Here is a 21,175-nt window from a genome sequence, read left to right as displayed (position 1 = left end):
GTCAAAGTTTGTACACACCTACTCATTCAAGAGTTTTTCATTACTTGTACTATTTTTTACATTGTAGAATAATAGTGAAGACATCAAAACTATGAAATTACACACATGGAATCATATAGTAATCAAAAAAGTGTTCAACAAATCTACATATATGTTATATTTGAGATTATTCAAAGTAGCCAACCTTTGCCTTGATGATAGCTTTGCACACTCTTGGAATTCTCTTAACCAGCTTCATGAGGTAGTCACTTGGAATGTGTTTCAATTAACAGGTGTGCCTTGTTAAAAGTTAATTTGTGGAATTTCTTTCCTTCTAAACATTTTTCAGCCAATCAGTTGTGTTGTGACAAGGTAGAGGATAGCCCTATTTGGTAAAAGACCAAGTCCATATCATAGCAAGAACAGCTCAAATAAGCAAAGACAAATGACAGTCCATCATTACTTTAAGACATGTAGGTCAGTTGATCCAGAAAATTTCAAGAACTTACTTCAAGTGCAGTCGCAAAAACCATCAAGCACTATGATGAAACGGACTCTCTTGAGGACCCGCCACAGGAAAGGAAGACCTAGAGTTACCTCTGATGCAGAGGATACGTTCATTAGAGTTAACTGCACCTCAGAAATTGCAACTCAAATAAATGCTGATAAATAAATAGAGTTCAAGTAACAGGCACATCTCAACATCAACTGTTCAGAGGAGACTGCATGAATTGCTGCAAAGAAACCACTACTAAAGGACACCAATAAGATGAAGAGACTTGCTTGGGCCAAGAAACACGAGCAATGGACATTAGACCGGTGGAAATATGTCTTTCGGTCTTGATGGTCCAAATTGTACATTTTTGGTTACAACCGTTGTGTCTTTATGAGATGCAGAGTAGGCGAATGGATGATCTCCACATGTGTGGTTACCACCGTGAAGCATGGAGGAGGAGGTGTGGGAATGCTTTGCTGGTGACACTGTCTGTGATTTATTTAGAATTCAAGGCACATTTAACCAGCATTCTGCAGCGATACTCCATCCCATCTGGTTTGCGCTTAGTGAGACTATCATTTGTTTTTCAACAGGACAATGACCCAACACACCTCCAGGCTGTGTAAGGGCTATTTGACCAAGAAAGAGAGTGATGTTCAGTGAACAATGATTGGATGATGTGTACTTGCCTGATATCTGAAGACTTGCATTAGCTTTATGAGTGAATACTTTGCTTGGCAAGCTAACACAGTCTTGTGGGAACATTTCGTTCACTGCCAAAAATTACAGTGTGGGGCTTGTTGTGATGTTGCTTTGTCCCTGGCTCTATTCTGACATGCTTGGATACTACTAGCCTACTTGTCAATCAGGGTTTTCCAAACTCGGTTCTGGGGCACCCCCTGGGTGCACGTTTAGTTGTTTTGCCCTAGGACTACACAGCTGATTCAATTAACTAATTTTCAAACTTTGAATTATTTGAATCAGCTGTGCAGTGCTAGGGCCAAAAACGTTCATCCATGGGGGGCCCCAGGATCGTGTTTGGGAAACCAGGAATAGTGCCCATCAAATGAAATGCAGACAAGCGCCACCCCGAGGAGTGGAAGTCTTGAGGAACTGCCTTCCTTTATCGCAAACTGGTTGCCTGAGTTCGGTGTCGCTATATTTTCATTCCGAAGCTCTGAGAGGTAATATACTGTATATTTTAATCTAGTTTACCCCCGTTTAATTTACCCTTTTTGCGTAGGAAAAACCTGAATGTTTAGATTGTAGTGTAGCCTTCAACACTTGTTCTGTCGCGCGCATGTTATCATCTCGTGGAATGAATGCGGTACCATAGCTTGCTAACTACTGGGAGTTTTTCCCCGGACACGGCTTGCTGGTGAGCGGCTAATGTTAGCAAGCTATTATAGCTAACTATCTCTTATGGTTGTGTGGCAAGGCGTAAACCAAGGCACCGAGATAGAAATAAGACACTGTACTCACGTAAGAATATTGAAGTAGCTAATACACACACTAGCTTTAACATGAATAAAATCTCAATGTGGACATTTTTTTTTACCATTCTGAACCACCGGTTTAAGCTAGCCTCCTCGATTATCTAGCTAGGAAAACACCATGCTTGTGGCCTGATGACCGTGTGATAATCAATGAAATTTGCTTTTCGTAACAAGTATAACTACCAATGTTGATGGGGCTAGTGATAGCTTTAAATGAGTTTGAACCTTTTTACATATATTTTTTTAATGTAAAACTAGATACTACTGGAACTAGCAAAGCGTTAGTGAATATCCAGTTAACTGATAGTTAGCTAGATATTTAACGTTAGCTAGCCGGTTAGATGAATATATCAACAGCTAGCTAGCTAACGTTAGCTATAATTCTAGCCAAGATTAGTTGGAAAGCTATCTTTATGGGTCTATTGAATTACCTTTTTTAATGTGTGTTGTATCTTGTACAGGTGTTTGACCAACTCGTCTAGATAGTTGGGTTTACATTTTGACAGCTGACATTCTGAAGTTGAGTGTGAAGCTAAAGAGGACAACTTGTCTTCCAACAAAATATCTAACTAGCCAGCTACCTAGCTAATTTGTGCAATGTATCTCGTCTGACTTATATTCAATTCAAATAATACAACTTGTTTCTATCTAGAAGCAATTAAATCATATGATTAACAGCTCATCAATTCCTTGAATGATCACAAGCCTGACTCAAGCTCTGGCTATGTGTAGCCTATTACAGGGTAGCTGACTAAACTCAAATCCATGGTGAAAGAAGTTTCTGATGGAGTTTAGTCAGCTAATTACAGGGGAATTCTAACAAGGTAGCTACTAGCTATCTTTTGCGTTGTTTCCTTTCTGTGTTCAATTAGGTCCAGCACTATACAGACAGTAACTTCTGATAGGGAAATTACGGGAGTGGAACCAGAGTTCACAAAAATAGTAGGTAATATGTTGGTATGACTCATGTAGCCACATTTTTAAAATGTCTGTATCCCAGACCCCATCACGTTTTTGGGCCATGTATCTATCACATCTTGGTTTGCAATGGTTGAATCCATGTTACCTGGGCATCGATATTTATCAGGTGCAATATAGGCTAGGTGTACTCTCAGGGATCATGTCTCCCATGATCATTAGGCTAATGCCCCTCTGCCCTTGTTATTGTTGAAAGCCTGATCAAGATATCTTTGCGTAGTTTTTTAAACATTTTTACGTAGAATGTCTCTGGTATTTTAGATTCGACTCCCTATCTTTTATATTTTCCACTTTTTTATCTAAGGGGAACAAAGATCTGCCTTAAGTGCTGGCACAGGCCTTGTGACTGGCTCTAACTTTGAGAGAAGCATGTGATCTGAAGTTAGTTTAACTATGGTACTGTTTAACAAAACAGCTCACTTTAAGGTAGTGTGTTGGGAAAGGGGTCCTTGGATTCTCTGGAACGGTATTCTAACCAAAAGGTTATGCTGCAAAACACAATAGCTGTTCTTTCTGTTCACCTCTTACAATGCACAAGTGTCTGTTACATTTTTATTATGCACGTTGGCTTTGGTGTTTTGGTTTGAGTGGAATGTGTCTAGTTTCAAGTTTTGGTATGTGAAGCCATCGTGATACTATGTGCCATTGTCATGTTGTGAGGCAATATGGGTTTGTGAGATTTGAGTGTTTCCCTTTGTTGCAGTAACGACAGGTTAAATGACAATGGAACAATTCTGAATAATATATTGTTTTTAAAGCTCTAGCCTAACCCACGTTTCCTTAAATTATTTCTGTAGCATACTACTACTGACTTTTGTTATCGTCGTGTTAATCAATTATGTTTGTGATGCTTCATCTTTAGCTTGTATAGGCCTACAGGGTGAAATAAGGGTCAACAACATTCACTGAAGGAAAGGACAGAAGGGTCTGTTCTTTAGTGGTGGGGGAATCTGTGAAGTTGAATATTGCAATATTGTTTGAAGAGATTATAAATATATTTATTTCTGGGTTGCACTAGTCTGCTGTACCTACGTCATCTCCTTTGTAAATAATGAATTAACTTGTTTTCAGAACTTTTATTTGCATGACTGATCAAGAAAATGTTATTTCTCTGCAGCTGACAGGCCTATAGTGAGCAGTATGCTTTGGAAAATTGAATCGCGACACTGAATCACAATGCATATGGTAACGGTACCTAAGTGTCCTGATAATATTGTATTGTGAGGTCCCTGACAATTCAATCCTACAGTTCTTATAGTGTGCTGCAGGTATTATACCATTAGGTCTGCTGCACAGAATTCATTCTTCACACAGGACAGGAGGTCTGTCTCGTGTTTTTGTGAAGTTAGGCAGTGATACTCCCCTCCCGTGCTGTTGCTGTTTTTAAAATTGCAATGGCACACAGTTACCATATACCTTTTACAGACAGACTTTACCGTATGTTATCTGAAAAATAAAAAAATTAACAATTTAGCGCTCAATTCATACAGTCCCGTTTGTACCACATTGCTTAAATAAGCCTTTTATCTTCTGTGCACATGCTGGCAACTAGGAGTGAGAGTAGACGTTGGTCCATGTGGGTGGAAGTCCACTGTATGTATATATACATATCTCATCACAAATCATTATTAAATGGTTATGGGCAGGTCCTAAGAAACAAAACTGATCTATTTTCCAAATAATAGAATGGCATATTTTGAGTTTAATTATGTTACTGGTCTGTGCAGTCTATATGCTACGTGGCTGTGCCATGCACAGGAACTCAGTAGTTATTTTGTTCATTAAACAGACAAGACACACTTAGGCTACCCTTATCATAGTCAATACATATTATAGTAGGCTAAGAATAATATGAAATATAACAGAATTAAATATAAAGGACGTTTTTCCCACACAACTTGCGTCATGGCAATGTGTGGAGCCATTGTCATAAAACCAAAAAGAAGGCACGCCCATAGTTTATTGATCCAGGTTTCATATTTTTCTTACCAGCTCTCTGCTTTGTTAGGGAGCAGGCGTAGGGTCTTACATTGAGTAACTTCATGATACATTGAAAATATAGATTGATATTATTTTCTAAAGCATGTGTTCATATTTCACAACCTATGCATGCTTTTGTATGGGGCCAGATACCTGCCAAAAGGTTGAACGTACGTATCGTTAGGACTGTAAGAAAATCCTTGCGTGAAACATGACTGTGAAATTTAATCTGTGAACATACAAACACCATGTTACGATTACAGACAAAATATTTAGTCTTGTTGAAATTCTAACATACGATAGTACCTTTCAGAGTTTTGGCAGTTTCATCTCCCCAACAAAATAAACATACACCAAATGGCCTGTGAGGAGTACTACCCCGAACACGTGTAACACTGTGTGTGTGTCAGCAAAAAAATAAATGTCCTCTCACTGTCAACTGCGTTTATTTTCAGCAAACTCAACATGTGTAAATATTTGAATGAACATAAGATTCAACAACTGAGACATAAAGTGAACAAGTTCCACAGACATGTGACTAACAGAAATTGAATAATGTGTCCCTGAACAAAGGGGGGTGGGGGTCAAAAGTAACAATCAGTAACTGGTGTGGCCACCAGCTGCATTAAGTACTGCAGTGCATCTCCTCCTCATGGACTGCACCAGATCTTGCTGTGAGATGTTACCCCACTCTTCCACCAAGGCACATGCAAGTTCCTGGACATTTCTGGGGTAATGGCCCTAGCCCGCACCCTCCGATCCAACAGGTCCCAGACGTACTCAATGGGATTAAGATCCGGGCTCTTTGCTGGCCATGGCAGAACACTGACATTCCTGTCTTGCAGGAAATCACGCAGAGAACGAGCAGTATGGCTGGTGGCATTGTCATGTCGGAGGGTCATGTCAGGATGAGCCTGCAGGAAGGGTACCACATGAGGGAGGAGGATGTCTCCCCTGTAACGCACAGCTTTGAGATTGCCTGCAATGATAACAGGCTCAGTCCGATGATGCTGTGACACACCGCCCCAGACCATGACAGACCCTCCACCTCCAAATTGATCCCGCTCCAGAATACAGGCCTCGATGTAACCCATATTCCTTCGACGATAAATGCGAATCCGACCATCACCCCTGGTGAGACAAAACAGTGACTCGTTAGTGAAGATAACTTTTTGCCAGTCCGTCTGGTCCAGCGACGGTGGGTTTGTGCCCGTAGGCGATGTTGCTGTCTGGTGAGGATCTGCCTTACAACAGGCCTACAAGCCCTCAGTCCAGCCTCTCAGCCTGTAGCGAACAGTCGGAGCACTGATGGAGGGATTGTGTATTCCTGGTGTAACTCGTGCAGTTGTTGTTGTTGCCATCCTGTCCGTGTCCTGCAGGTGTGATGTTCAGATGTACCGATCCTGTGCACGTGTTGTTACACGTGGTCTGCCACTGCGAGAACGATCAGCTGTCTGTCCTGTCTCCCTGTAGTGCTGTCTCAGGCGTCTCACAGTACAGACATTGCAATTTATTGCCCTGGCCACATCTGCAGTCCTCGTGCCTCCTTGCTGCATGCTTAAGGCAAGTTCACGCAGATGAGCAGGGATCCTTGGCATCTTTCTTTTGGTGTTTTTCAGAGTCAGTAGAAAGGCCTCTTCAGTGTCCTAAGTTTTCAGAACTGTGACTTTGATTGCCTACCGTCTGTAAGCTGTTAGTGTCTTAACGACTGTTCCACAGGTGCATGTTCAATAATTGTTTATGGTTCTGTGAAATTATTTGGATTTTTACGATTCATCTTTGAAAGACAGGGTCCTGAAAAAGGGACGTTTCTTTTTTTTGTTTTTTTTTAGTTATTTTATATATATGGAAACTGGAATGAGTTATCCTGCATGTTTCAAAGTTAAGTCTCAATTACTCAGTTGAGTTGACTTCACAATAAGGTGGCTACTGTCATGGATTTGTTTGCCTGCCCAAGTCTAGATAGCATTAGCTGTGTTATGCCTACAACAGTGAAGTTTGAGTCCGCTAGGTGTACCTCTCTCTACAGCATGGCCATATCTCTGGGTGACGTGAACATTGTCATTCATGCACCTTATCAAAATATGAGTAATTCAATATTGCACCATCCCATTCTCTGGGCTCTGTCTGCAATCACAACCAGTAGTATCTACCAGGAATAATTAAACAGAATAGTAGATGTTTGGTGAATCTATGAAATATGTATGACCACTGGAGTCTTTGCAACTCAATATTTTGATTATTTATTTAATCTCTCATTCTTGCCAATGCATATTCTGTAGGAAGGGTTAATATGAATTTGAAATAATTTGACATGATTTATATGAATTGGTCATGAACATATGTACTGTGAAATGAACAATATAGAGGTTAAATGTAGGTTAAGTCTGTTATAAGCTTATTCCCACTCTTTACAATATCTCTGTTGCAGTGGTCTTAGGTAGTCTCCGTGTAGGATATTCTCTCCATCGCGACACTGCTGCCTAGTTGAAGAGCTTGTGATCTCCATGCAGCGCCTTGGGAAAAGCACACCTCGGCCTCAGAAGATGCCCTTCTGGAGGAATGAAACCATTCATTATACCCGACTGTAGGTCTATTTGCCTACTAGCCAAATTAAGTGGAGGGCATGCATGATGCGTGCAACATATTTTAACATTTCAATTAATCCTTCATTCAGTTCAGTCATTATGTCATCCATTGTCATTTGTCTGAGTTGCAATAGGAACTACATCAAAGAGAATAGAACTCTTATCCATATGTTTATTGAAATCCATGTGTGTATTCAAAATTAGGCTAAAGAACTTGAGAATTTAGATAACTTACAAAAAAACATGTATTTCAACTTGTAGACATTGTAATTTAGGAACATTTTGGGTACTGTTTTGTGGAATAATTGTAGTACTCTATTTGTGTTTAAAAAGAAACCCTAGCTCACACGCCTCTAAATACATTTTCAAAAAAGTTGTTGAAGCACATGCAGTGGCTGATAGGGAAAACAGATCTGGCCATAAGAATAGGCTATAGATAGTCTTGACCATTTGGGACCCCTTGGTTATTTCAATCAGGACAGGTTATAGCGCAAGACAATCAATATTTTGTTTTCTCATTGATTTATATGGCTATAGCCTCTGTGGGATGGGGTTGTGCAATGCAAATGGCTATAACAAGCCTACATACGGAATGGAATTCACTAATACAACAGTCAAAATGCCTAATATAAGACCAATAAGTCTGTGCTCCCAAATACTGGAAAAAGTGTGATTCATTACTCACCACAGTAGCCCCATGCGGCTATGAAAATAAATTATGAAATTATATAGCCATTTAAATAACACAACAGCATGGCATATTTAGATAGTGGAATAGGCCTAACCTAAATCATAATTACTTTCTATTTTGCAGCCCAGGCAGTTATTCTAAATGAGGCTTGTTTGTGTCTTTATCATTCTCACACAAGTAATTTGCAGAAGGCCCGAGCCTATACTACTTCATCTACTGGTATAATGTCCTTATTGAATGCAGTTCTAAAACAGACTTTTATTTTGGAGATGAACTCGGAAGCTGCAAAGCAACTCTAACATCTGGGCTAGAGTTGCTTGTTTGACAAGCTGACTTCGGTTCATGTCCTTTGCAGATGCCACGTTACTAACAAGTTTGTATAAAACAGATCTAACCGTTAAGTAGGTTTTGAAGGTGTAACTGTTCATTCATAGTCGTAACACGGTTGGTACGTTTACACATCTAGTTTAACGTTTCTTGATTCCCGCATGGCTTTTCTCATGGTCCAAATGATACCTGCCAAAAGGGTTGAACGTGCGTATTTGGGTCCATACTTTTGGAGTTGCCTATATGCAAAATAATGGGCTCCATTATTGCGTGCTGAATGTTTCGGATCAGTGGTAGATGAGGAAATGACTAGATTATCTGCCCAGCCAGAGAATTAACCAAATAAACAGATGGAGATTCAGTGAAACAACAAAATCACATTAAGACGAGTCACAGGCTTTTTGGTTGTGAATAGGCCTAGGCTACTGAGCGACTACGAGTGAAGAGTAAAATAATCCCCTTGTTAAACTACATAACATGCTGACAAAATGTCAGTCCTAATAAATGAGCCAACTAGACAAGATCAAATTAAAAATAATTTTTTAACCCCCTTTTCTCCCCAATTTCATGGTATCCAATTGGTAGTTACAGACCTGTCCCATCACTGCAACTCCCGTAGTACTCGGGAGAGGCGAAGGTCGAGAGCTGTGCGTCCCCCGAAACAACCCAGCCAAGCCGCACTGTTTCTTGACACAACTCCCGCTTAACCGGAAGCCAGCTGCACCAAAGTGTTGGAGGGAACACCGTACTCCTGGCGACTGAGTCAGTGTGCGTTACGCTCGGCCCGCCACAGGAGTCGCAAGTGCGCGATGGTACAGGAACATCCCTGCCGACCAAACCCTCGCGTAACCTGGACGACACTGGGCCAATTGTGCGCCGCCCCATGGGTCTCCTGGCCGCGGCAGGCTGCGACAGAGCCTGGACTCGAACTATGTCCTCTAGTGGCACAGCTACTTAGACCACTTCGCCACTCTGGTGACCCCATTCAGGTCAATTTAACTAACATTTCCAGAGCCTAGTTGTAAACTAACCAATATGTTGATTCAGTGAGAAGGAAAATTTGACCTTTTTTATAGATTTTTATCAAGACCCCACACTTCTCTCAAAGCAGAGCCAAACGGTGCTGAAATAGTTGACCACACGTGGGTAGGCTAGTGTTTTTAAATGTTCTATAACAATTGGATGAGTAAGCAACAAGTTGATGCCTTCATTGCACTGGTCTACTTTATTCCAATATTTTAGTAATTTGGTTATTATTTATTCCCACAGTAATTTGTTATGCATTTGTCCAGTTGTGGTTAAGAAAATCGTGCATGTGGTGGGCTATGTGAAGAGATGGGTGAAGTGACATGGCTCGCAAAGTTTAGAACTGCCAGGAGGATAATAGTAACGGGTGCTGCTTAGCAACCATCAAGGGCTTAAGAAAGTAGTGCTGCCAATGCACCACGTGAATTTTATCGCATAGGTTGGTAGCCGGAAATAAAAGTAGAGGCTTGGCGCTGGCAATACCTTTTCATATATAAAGAAAATTTGGTGAAATGCTAAAGTTGGTGGAAAAACGTCTTGAATTAACCAAACTTATAGTGTTGTCTTTTATTTTGCCTTTTTACATTTAGCTAGAGGCCATGTTTTTCCCTGTTCATTGATTCAGTAGCAGAAATCCAATTTGCACCAAATTAATGAAGTTATCCTGCTAAATTTTTAAAAAAAATCAGCGCCCACATGATGACCATTTGGAATGGATAGGCTAAGATTCTACGATGGGCCGTGATGACAAAAACACCCGTTTCATATGGCTCCACACTATAGCTCAACCTATAGTTGATAAAGGTGTCTGGACTCAAATTAGGCCATAGGATTCAAAATACAGCGACGTGTCTGATGCCATCAACATCACAAACAACGAGAAAGTAGTAGTCAAAATACTCAAGGTACTGGCTCTGGACTTCATTGAACAGTTACTGAGACCAGTGTTTCTTTCAAATGGGATGGCAGGTAGCCTAGTGGTTAGAGCATTGGACTAGTAACCGAAAGGTTGCAAGAATCCCAGAGCTGACAAGGTAAAGATCTGTCATTCTGCCCCTGAACAAGGCAGTTCCTAGGCCGTCATTGAAAACAATTTGTTCTTAACTGACTTGCCTAGTTAAATAAAGGTAAAATTAAAAATGCACAGCGGCTTCACAGCTGTCCATCCGTGTGTGTGTTTCTCTCTCTGTTTAATGCATTTCTATGGTCTTCTCTGCCTTGACCCATAGGTCCTGAGGCAGCCTTTGCGTCCACCTGAACATGTCTGGCCCGGTCACCAGTCGATCCCGGGTTTACCCCGACGTGAACACACAGAGACCCCGGGAGTACTGGGACTACGAGTCACACGTTGTGGAGTGGGGGTGAGCTGAGCTAGCCATCAAGCCATGTGATTGTCCACGGCAGCACCACACCCTTACCCATTTCAGTGTTCAACATACTGACGTACTACTCGCATCCTCTCTTCCTTCTGGCTTTCTCATGCAATGGGTTTTGAGAAAGAGGATAGGAGAAAGGACGTGAGGAGTATGCAATTTAGATTCTCCCTATGAGATTTATCTTTGGCGTGCTCCCCTATCTGGGCCATGTTCAGCAGAGCAAGACAGGAATGGAGCGTTCACATAGAAATATATGAAGTAGAACAAACATGCCTTATGTAGAGTAAGGACTCGCATCGGCTCTATTCATCACATTCTCCCTACAACATGGCCCTGGTGCGTTGCAACTCTAATTAAGAACTTGGAATGTGCCAGCTTTATCATCCTGTATCAGTGTTAACTCTGTTGGGGGAATCGTGGGCTTATCCGTCTTAACATTGTTGTGAATATTACTCTTTTTTTTTTTCTCTGTCTGACCCTCAGGAATCAAGATGACTACCAGCTGGTGCGAAAACTCGGCCGAGGCAAATACAGCGAAGTGTTTGAAGCCATCAACATCACAAACAACGAGAAAGTAGTAGTCAAAATACTCAAGGTACTGGCTCTGGACTTCTCTTTCACTCCAGTGAACAGTTACTGAGACCAGTGTTTCTTTTATTTATTTATTTATTTATTTATATATATATATATATATATATAAATAAAAATTTCCTTTCAGGGCCGTGTCTTTCAAAGATCATTTGTAAAAATCCAAATAACTCCACAAATCTTCAATGTAAAGGGTTTAAACACTGTTTCCCATGCTTGTTCAATGAACCATAAACAATTATTGAACATGCACCTGTGGAACAGTCGTTAAGACACTAACAGCTTACAGACGGTAGGCAATTAAAGTCACAGTTCTGAAAACTTAGGACACTGACTCTGAAAAACACCAAAAGAAAGATGCCAAGGGTCCCTGCTCATCTGCGTGAATGTGCCTTAGGCATGCAGCAAGGAGGCATGAGGACTGCAGATGTGGCCAGGGCAATAAATTGCAATGTCTGTACTGTGAGACGCCTAAGTCAGCACTACAGGGAGACAGGACATACAGCTGATCGTCCTCACAGTGGCAGACCACGTGTAACACCGGCACAGGATCGGTACATCTGAACATCACACCTGTGGGACAGGTACAGGATGGCAACAACAACTGCTTGAGTTTCACCAGGAATGCACAATCCCTCCATCAGTGCTCAGACTGTCTGCAATAGGCTGAGAAAGGCTGGACTGAGGGCTTGTATGCCTATAGGCCTCAACAACTTCACCTATGTGCACAAACCCACCGTCGCTGGACCAGACAGGACTGGCAAAAAGTGCTCTTCGCTAACGAGTGTCTCACCGGGGGTGATGGTCTGATTCGCATTTATCGTCGAAGGAATGAGTGTTACACCGAGGCCTGTACTCTGGAGAGGGATCGATTTGGAGGTGGAGAGTCATGGTCTGGGGCGTTGTGTCACAGCATCATCGGACTGAGGAAGTTATCATTGAAGGCAATCTCAAAGCTGTGTGTTACAGGGGAGACATCCTCCTCCCTCATGTGGTACCCTTCCTGCAGGCTCATCCTGACATGACCCTCCAGCATGACAATGCCACCAGCCATACTGCTTGTTCTGTGTGTGATTTCCTGCAAGACAGGAATGTCAGTGTTCTGCCATGGCCAGCGAAGAATCTGGATCTCAAGGTGAGGGCTAGGGCCCCACCCCCCCACAGAAATGTCTGGGAACTTGCAGGTGCCTTGTTGGAAGAGTGTTGTAACATCTCACAGCAAGAACTGTCAAATCTGGTGCAGTCCATGAGGAGGAGATGCACTCCAGTACTTAATGCAGCTGGTGGCCACATCGGATACTGACTGTTACTTTTGTTCTCCCCCCCCCCCCCCCCCCCCCCCCCTTTTTTTTTCAGGGACACATTACTCCATTTCTGTTAGTCACATGTCTGTGGAACTTGTTCAACTTCTGTTGTTGAATCTTGTTATGTTCATACAAATATTTACGTATGTTAAATTTGCTGAAAATGAACGCAGTTGACAGTGAGAGGATGTTTCTTTTTTTGCTGAGTTTCTTTTCGTGTTATTTAGACAGTTGGAAACAGTAGGAGACAGGCAAGCGGGAATAACCTTTGGAACGGTGGAGACTGGTATTGAACCCCGGTCTCCAGTTGAGTGAGACATTGTTACCACTAGACTACGGGCTCTGCACCTCAGACCCAAAGTTCCTCACGCTGTGGATGGGCTTCAGTAAGGGCCTGGCAGCTAGCCTTTTGTTTATCATTTGGCCTATAGACTGTACAATGGGCTCCCGAGTGGCGCAGCAGCCTATTGCACTGCATCTGTGCTAGAGGTGTCACTACAGACCCTGGTTCGATTCCAGGCTGTATCACAGCCGGCCGTTATTGGGAGTCCCATAGGGCGGCACATAATTGGCCCAACATCGTTAGGTTTTGGCCCGGGGTAGGCCGTCGTAAATAAGAATTTGTTCTTAACTGACTTACCCAATTAAATACAAAATAAAGTACATGTTCTGGGTAAGGCTTTCTAGATACTGCTCACAGCATGGTATTTCTCAGAAGCACTGTCCAACTTTATTTTCCTTCCAATCTCCTGCATGTTCTTCTCTTGTGCCTAACAGCCAGTAAAGAAGAAGAAAATCAAGCGAGAAATCAAGATTCTAGAAAACCTGCGAGGTGGCCCCAACATCATCACACTTCTAGACATCGTCAAGGATCCAGTGGTCAGTTTCTCCACCTACTAATAATGCATGCCGTCGTGCTGCCCGGTACATATCATATGACATTTTGGGCACCACTCTCGCTGAAAATCCAGCAGACTCTGGTATGCATCCGCTTTGTAATGATTTTACTCAACATATTTGGTCTGTGTTTATGAACATTTCAAAAATACATTTTGTCTTATGATTGCAGTCCCGGACTCCAGCCCTGGTTTTTGAACATGTTAACAACACAGACTTCAAGGTAAGTAGCATCACTCATTTGCTTCCATTCAGAATGGAGGCCTTCGCTTGAACTGTCATTCTAGTGAACTGTTTTTTTCTTTTCTTGTAGCAATTATATCAAACGCTATCAGACTACGACATACGGTTCTACATGTACGAGATCTTAAAGGTAAGACCTAATTATGGGGGGTAGACGGCGAACGGCTGTCCATTTAAAAGTGTGTCTATATATACACTACCGTTCAAAAGTTTGGTCACTTAGGAATGTCCTTATTTTTGAAAGAAGTTAAAAAAAAATAGTCAATTTAAAATGTATCAGAAATACAGTGTAGACATTGTTCATGTTGTAAATGACTAATGCAGCTGGTAATGGCTGACTTTGTATGCCTATGTAGATATTCCATTAAGAGGCCCATTATCTCCAACCATCACTCCTGTGTTCCAGTGGCACGTTGTGTTAGCTAATCCAAGTTTACCATTTTAAAAGGCTAATGGATCATTAGAAAACGCTTTTGCAATTATGTTAGCAAAGCTGAAAACTGTTGTACTGATTAAAGAAGCAATATAACTGGCCTTCTTTTGACTAGTTTAGTATCTGGAGCATTAGCATTTGTGGGTTCAATTACAGGCTCAAAATGACCTTTCACTCTCGTCAGTCAGTCTATTCTTGTTCTGAGAAATGAAGGCTATTCCATGTGAGAAATTGCCAAGAAACTGAAGATCTTGTACAACACTGTGTACTACTCCCTTGCCAGAACAGCGCAAACTGTCACTAACCAGAATAGAAAGAGTGGGAGGCCCCGATGCACAACTGAGCAAGAGGAGCTGCACATTAGAATGTCTAATTTGAGAAACAGACGCCTCACAAGTCCTCAACTAGCAGCTTCATTAAATAGTACGTGTAAAACACCAGTTTCAATGTCAACAGTGAAGAGGTGACTCTGGGATGCTGGCCTTCTAGGCAGAGTTGCAATGAAAAAGCCATATCTCAGACTGGCCAATAAAGAGGAGATTTAGATGGGCAAAAGAACACAGACACTGGACAGAGGAACTCTGCCTAGAAGGCCAGCATCCCGGAGTCGCCTCTTCACTGTTGACGTTTAGACGGGTGTTTTGTGGGTACTATTTTATGAAGCTGCCAGTTGAGGACTTGAGGCGTCTGTTTCTCAAACTAGACACTAATTATTTTAATGGACAAAAAAAATTGCTTTTCTTTCAAAAACAAGGACATTTCTATAGTTATACAGCAAGTAACTGCATGTGTTTCACGATCAGTTAAAATCAATTGATCATGTAATTTCAGATACGTCAGGGTAGCCTCACGATACATCTCAATATTGGCCACCAATATTGGATTTGAGATTTGGCAAAACTGTGGCACTGTGTTGTGACACAACTGCACATTTTAGTGGCCTGATATTGTCCCCAGCACAATGTGGCCCTGTGTAATGATCATGCCGTTTAATCAGCTTCCGGTCAGGTGGATGGATTATCTTGGCAAAGGAGAAATGCTCACTGACAGGGACGTAAACGACACCTGCCACTTACATTAAATGTCACAAGCATATTATCCACCTGGTACTGGACTGTTATGTTGAGTCAGGCTGCATCAATGACATTATGGCCTGACATCGGTAGGTGTAGGCCAGTACCTTGCATTCACCTCTGAGATTAGCCTACATTCTGATGCACGGTTCCTGTACTGTATTTAGGACATGTTATAGAGCTTTAGGGAGGACTAGGGTGGGGAGCATCTAGTCAGTCTCTCTCCCACGGGGGAGGGGATTTACCCTAGCTGCTACAGTGTTAATTTTGGCAGCTGTGTTAGATTGTTTTAGTCTTGGTCACGTTTTAGCAATTTTATCCTTCATTAGTTTTTAGTTCGACTAAAACGCTGGACAATCAGTCGACTAAAACGCTGGACAATTTGTCTAGTTTTAGTCACAGTGCATTTTGTTCCCATTTAAATAATTAATATTTGCCCTTAACGTTCATCATTGGCATAATCAGATGGCCTTGTCCAACTAGGCCTACTGTCCACTCTTATACCTTAACTGGCAACATTGATATTGTGGCAGATTGTAACCAATGCCAGCCATAATAACCATACAGGCTATAAAGCCTTGGCTACAGGCTAAACAATTTACACAACTGTTTGAGGGGGGTAAATAACTGTGATTTCATTAAGGTGTAGAATCTGAGCTTTCCAACAATGCTAAAAGTATTACTGTACTCTTAAAATTCAGCAAATAGCATTTTGTTTTTCCAATTGGATAAAGGGAACCACAACTCTCATTTGCAGACCTCGAGAGTGGCAAAACAGATGAATAACGGCGTATGTGGCAAAATAGATCTTCTCATGTGATCAGAACAAAAATTGCCTATAGGAAAGCAAAGATAATCAAAGACATTGTTTCTAATTGAGGGAAGTTGCAATTGAAGTGCTCTGGCTTCGTGGCAGTTCAAGAGGCGTGTGATTGAATGACCTCCCTGGAACTGTGTGTGTGGAAGAGCCTGCTTTTCTCAAGCAGCCCGCGCAACTGAAAAGTTATCAGCCATTGAGAGGATTGCATTAAATATTCTGAGAAGCCATGCATGCTTATGATTGGACAAAACGGTTGAAAAGGAGATTTGTGGCGTTTTCGTGAACTAAAATGAAAAGTAATTTAGTAAATCGTTTTTCCCCAGGGCGTCTTGTTATAGTCATTTGTTTTTGTCAGGAAAAATAGGTAGTTGACAAGTGTATTTCGTTGTAGTTCTTGACGAAATTAACTGAGCCGCCCCCGCTGCTGTGGGAATCTCTTTACTGTGGCAAGCAGAAACTCTGAGCAGGCGAGGAAGAGGCAACCCATATGTAGGAGACGGGTTGAGAGAGGATTTATGAGTGGACAGGCCTGACACATTGTGCCTTTCTGTACTCGCAGCCCAACCCCTGCTCAGCTAGGAGTATTTCTACCACAGTTGCTCCTCACGCTGGTGCTACAGGAAAACTACAATGCCTGAGACTTCATCAGTTTATTATGTAGCCTGTATGGATGGATGAAAACCTGCTGGTTTTATATTTATTTTAATCAAAATTAAGCATATACCAAATATGACTGAGGACAATGGGAAGATACTGTACTTTTGTCTTAATATTTTTCTCTATAAATGGCTGGTGGTGGATTACAGTACAATGGTCTGTCACAGGGTTCACCAGGGTTTTCTGCTCTATGGCAGCTCTGTCTCAGTGGTAGCAGCCTTGTTGATACGTGCTGCCAAGCTAAGGTGTGCTAAGCTGGATCACGGAACGCTCTCCCCAGCCCACAAGCACGGTAAAGCATCTGCTCCTGTTCTTATCCCACAGACTTGGCCTTCTCGCATATCTGATGCTCTCTCCCTGGCCTCACTGATGCTGGTGAAACATCAGCTAAAGTAGCTGTCAGAGATCCGGAATTAAGGATAGGAATCCCTATCCATGGTTGTTAGCCTATAGATTAGTAGTGATCTCAGATCATGGGACAAAAACCTGCAGCTCCCCGGGAGAAGGGTTTATGAGGATCAGTGGCCTATAGTGTCATCTGTGCTTTTCAATATGATTATTGTATTTAAAACGGAGTCATTAAATCCGTTTAAGTGCTGTGTAGGGCTATATGCTGACAGTGAGAAAGCAAATGAATCATTACACCATCACCACCGATGATACTGAAGTTGGCCAAGTATTTACCATTCTGTTTACATCAGTAGGACTTAGTGCAGCCATAAAGATGACTGACAAGGCCACTGTCCCTGCTTAATTGGCTGGAATACGTGAGAGAGACCTGTTATTCACCTGAATGCCGTGGCATTTTTTCCCCGTTACACAACTTTCTGCCTCTGTCCTAGTTCACCTGAGCCAGTTCCCAGCTGTTTCTGCTTTCATCTCTCCTCTCTGTTCCCACCCACAGGCCCTGGACTACTGTCACAGTATGGGCATCATGCACCGAGACGTCAAGCCACACAACGTCATGATTGACCACGAACACAGAAAGGTACTGGCCTATTTCTCCCTTTTCCCTCCCTTCTTTCCCTGATTGGCTAACTTACTCCACCAAAGACCAACGCATGGGTGGAGTATTGCCCCACAGTGTGCGACTTGTTTAGTTGGTTCACAAAGCACCCGGTCTCATCTGTGATTGGTCCAATTGTGACATACAAGGCATTTAGCCAATTTGTTGATCAAGGCACTTAACCCTAATTTGCTCCAGAGGTGCCGTACTACTTTCCCTGACCCTGTAAAACAACCCATCACTGCACCTATCCGGTGTGTGATACACCTTTTTTTACCTTTTCATTCAGTTGGTAGAATATTTCATGTTACCTCCTGAGGTAAGACACATTTCAGAGATAGTCTTTGGTTTATTTTTGTAATATATAATTTTTATTTAAGGTTTTGTCCTCCATTGCGACTTGAAAGTGTAGACATCTGATACTGTATACACAATTAACCATTCATGTATTCCACCCACATGCATGCATATCTGTTAAGTTTCGAACAAAATGTCCTGAGTTTTGGTTTGATCTTTATCTGACTAAAGTCCTGGCTGTTTGGTTCTAGTGATGTAGCTGTTGATTGGTTGTTTCTAGCTTCGCCTTATAGACTGGGGTTTGGCAGAGTTCTACCACCCTGCTCAGGAGTACAATGTACGAGTGGCGTCCCGATACTTCAAGGGTCCAGAGCTGCTAGTCGACTACCAGGTCAGGCAGTTCTCTGGCTTTTTAGAACATTTATCCCGGTGCTGTTGACTGTGCCCTGATGCCGTTGACTGTGCCCCTATATAGATGTATGACTACAGTTTAGACATGTGGAGCTTGGGCTGCATGCTGGCCAGTATGATCTTCAGGAAGGAGCCTTTCTTCCACGGACACGACAACTACGACCAGGTGAGAGCTCAGCCACCATGTCAAATCAACCAAATTATATATCAATCAATTACATTGTATCTGTATAGTGCTTTTAACTAAAGTGTCAGTGTTTTAATAGTAACCTGGCCTTAACCCCCAAAGAGATGCACACACATGTCCAATGTTAATGTGTGTACTGCTTTATCCTAACCCCTCTATATATCTATTGATGTTCAGACAGCAGGTGCTGCCCCCCAGTGTTTAACACATGTCAGTCTCGTTTGTTTTGCAGCTTGTACGAATCGCAAAAGTCCTGGGCACAGAAGATCTTTATGACTACATCGATAAATACAACATCGAGCTAGACCCACGGTTCAACGACATTCTGGGCAGGTAGGTTGATCTCAAATCTCGATGTTGCGTCTATCGGTCTATCTGTCAGTTTGAGCAAGGCGAGGCATAGAATCACATGAGTAGTTATGTGGGATGGAAGGTGATTTGTCGATCAGCGATTCAGCACATACCCAACTGCAACACACTAACACTTACCGTGTGACCATTTATGCTCTGTCAAGTGGTGGGAGAGGTTTGAGGAGAGGCTGTGTCCATGTTGTATTGTTGCTGATCGTTTAGTCTCTTTGTTACCCAGACATTCCCGTAAACGGTGGGAGAGGTTTGTGCACAGTGAGAATCAGCACCTGGTGAGCACCGAGGCTCTGGACTTCCTGGACAAGCTGCTGCGCTACGACCACCACGCCCGCCTCACAGCCCGGGAGGCCATGGACCAGCCCTACTTCTGTGAGCTGCACCTCATTATCCATCTCTCTCACACACACTCACCATGGACCAGCCCTACTTCTGTGAGCTGCACCTCATTATCCATCTCTCTCACACCCACTCACCTTGGACCAGCCCTACTTCTGTGAGCTTTAATGTTACCTCCCTGTTATCCATAGTTTCCGTGTCAGTTTTTCCACAGTCTACACTGGAATATATTGGACTGTCATGCATCTCTGCACGCCATTTGTGTATTCAATGATGTGCTATGTTTGCTTGTGTGATTGTAATTGAGTTTGTCTCTCTGTCAGACCCCATTGTGAAAGACCAGGCGAGGATGGGCTCTACATCAGGGCTGTCGACTGGTTCTACCCCAGTCAGCTCCTCCAGTATGATGACAGGTAACAAACACAGGGTCTGATGATATGTCTGCAAAGGAGGATGGTTATTTGGTTATTGATCAAAAACAGAATCAGTTCTTGTGTGATAATTTGCTAATGGAGGAAGTCCCCAGCCACTTCCTGATGCGGTTTTCATCTTCTGTCTGCTACTGCACGGTTTTCGTCTTCATCTTTTAATTTCTCTTCTCCAGGCATCACCTCCATGTCCTCGTCGCAGCCCCTGGCTAATGTGGCGGGCTCTCCTGTGATCTCCTCCCCCAGTGCTCTGGCCACTCAGGTCCCAGCCGCTGCCGGGGCCCAGCCCTGAACGGTGCCCTCAGCCTGGGGCCTGGGATGGACCCTCTGTCTGGCCTGGCCTACCCAGCCAACCACCATTTTTATGTTGAGTATAACAGAGACAAAGGAAAAGATATTAGGTTTTCTTTTTCATACAATAATTCTATATTGAGATCCGGGGGAGAGAGAAGAGAACAAACATTACCTGCGTCTGTCTGGATAAAAACCGTAGCTGCGTTCTTTCATGATGACGGTGTCTAGAAATGCAACTACGTAGAAAGTAAGCAGAATGGACAATAAAAATAATTTTATATGTCCCTAAAGTACATGTTTGTTTTCTATGGGTCGGAGGTTGTTGATTTTCTAGTTCTTTTTTTCACATCAAATGACTCATGGGCTGCTTGTAACACTTAGTTAATTACGTTTTCTGTTGGTCATATTTTCGTCATTGAATTTCTCTCAATAGAACGGCACCCCTGATTTAGTTATTTCAGTGTCGTCCCTAATGTTTTTATCACGAGGCAGTGTCACAATGATTATGCTTGTTATTTGGTTGTGGCTATTTCAGGCTCATTGAACTAACTTTTTGTACTTGAGTTACGCTGACATATGACTGTGTTTATAAAATGTATTCAATAAGCCCATGTTGTTTTTACTACATCCAGTGCACAGTGTGTAGTTTGAGACTTCACTGACCTGTTTTGTTTTGTTCACTTGTTTGAAGCTGAGACCATGGAGAAAGTCCAGTTGGCTTGATTAGAGGCTTACTTTTTCTCTAAATCTGCTTGCTGAGTTTGTTACCTTACAGAAAACTCAGGCAAGGAGAGCACCCAGAATGAATGTTTTTTTTTTGTTGTTTGTTTTGTACATTGAATAATTAAACAACCATGTAAGTAGATACTTCAATGAAACCAGGAATGGAATCTCT

General features: G+C 42.3%; 1 protein-coding gene across 3 annotated transcripts; it reads left to right on the top strand.

Annotated features, from left to right (window-relative positions):
• The first annotated feature begins 1,461 nt into the window (after positions 1–1,461).
• On the top strand, positions 1,462–20,886 carry zgc:86598 (STKc_CK2_alpha domain-containing protein). 3 transcript variants are annotated; one of them, XR_005041321.2, is made up of 13 exons: positions 1,462–1,659; positions 10,791–10,922; positions 11,421–11,532; positions 13,607–13,708; positions 13,899–13,949; positions 14,040–14,099; positions 17,857–17,940; positions 18,536–18,646; positions 18,731–18,832; positions 19,086–19,186; positions 19,443–19,653; positions 19,882–19,971; positions 20,163–20,886. XR_005041321.2 is itself a non-coding variant. In XM_021560010.3 (13 exons), exons 2-13 carry the CDS (start codon positions 10,822–10,824, stop codon positions 20,276–20,278), a joined length of 1,179 nt encoding a protein of 392 aa, XP_021415685.1. In that variant the 5' UTR covers positions 1,462–1,659; positions 10,791–10,821; the 3' UTR covers positions 20,279–20,886. The 3 variants fall into 3 exon arrangements, 2 of the variants coding, with proteins under 2 accessions (XP_021415685.1, XP_090083815.1); XM_021560010.3 differs by having other exon boundaries at positions 19,443–19,591; XM_090227689.1 differs by having other exon boundaries at positions 19,443–19,715.
• Positions 20,887–21,175: the final 289 nt, after the last annotated feature.

This window comes from Oncorhynchus mykiss, chromosome 30, assembly GCF_057628025.1.
Source record: "Oncorhynchus mykiss isolate SJ-2025 chromosome 30, ASM5762802v1, whole genome shotgun sequence".
Classification (NCBI taxonomy): domain Eukaryota; kingdom Metazoa; phylum Chordata; class Actinopteri; order Salmoniformes; family Salmonidae; genus Oncorhynchus; species Oncorhynchus mykiss.
This window is presented reverse-complemented; position numbering and strand designations above follow the sequence as displayed.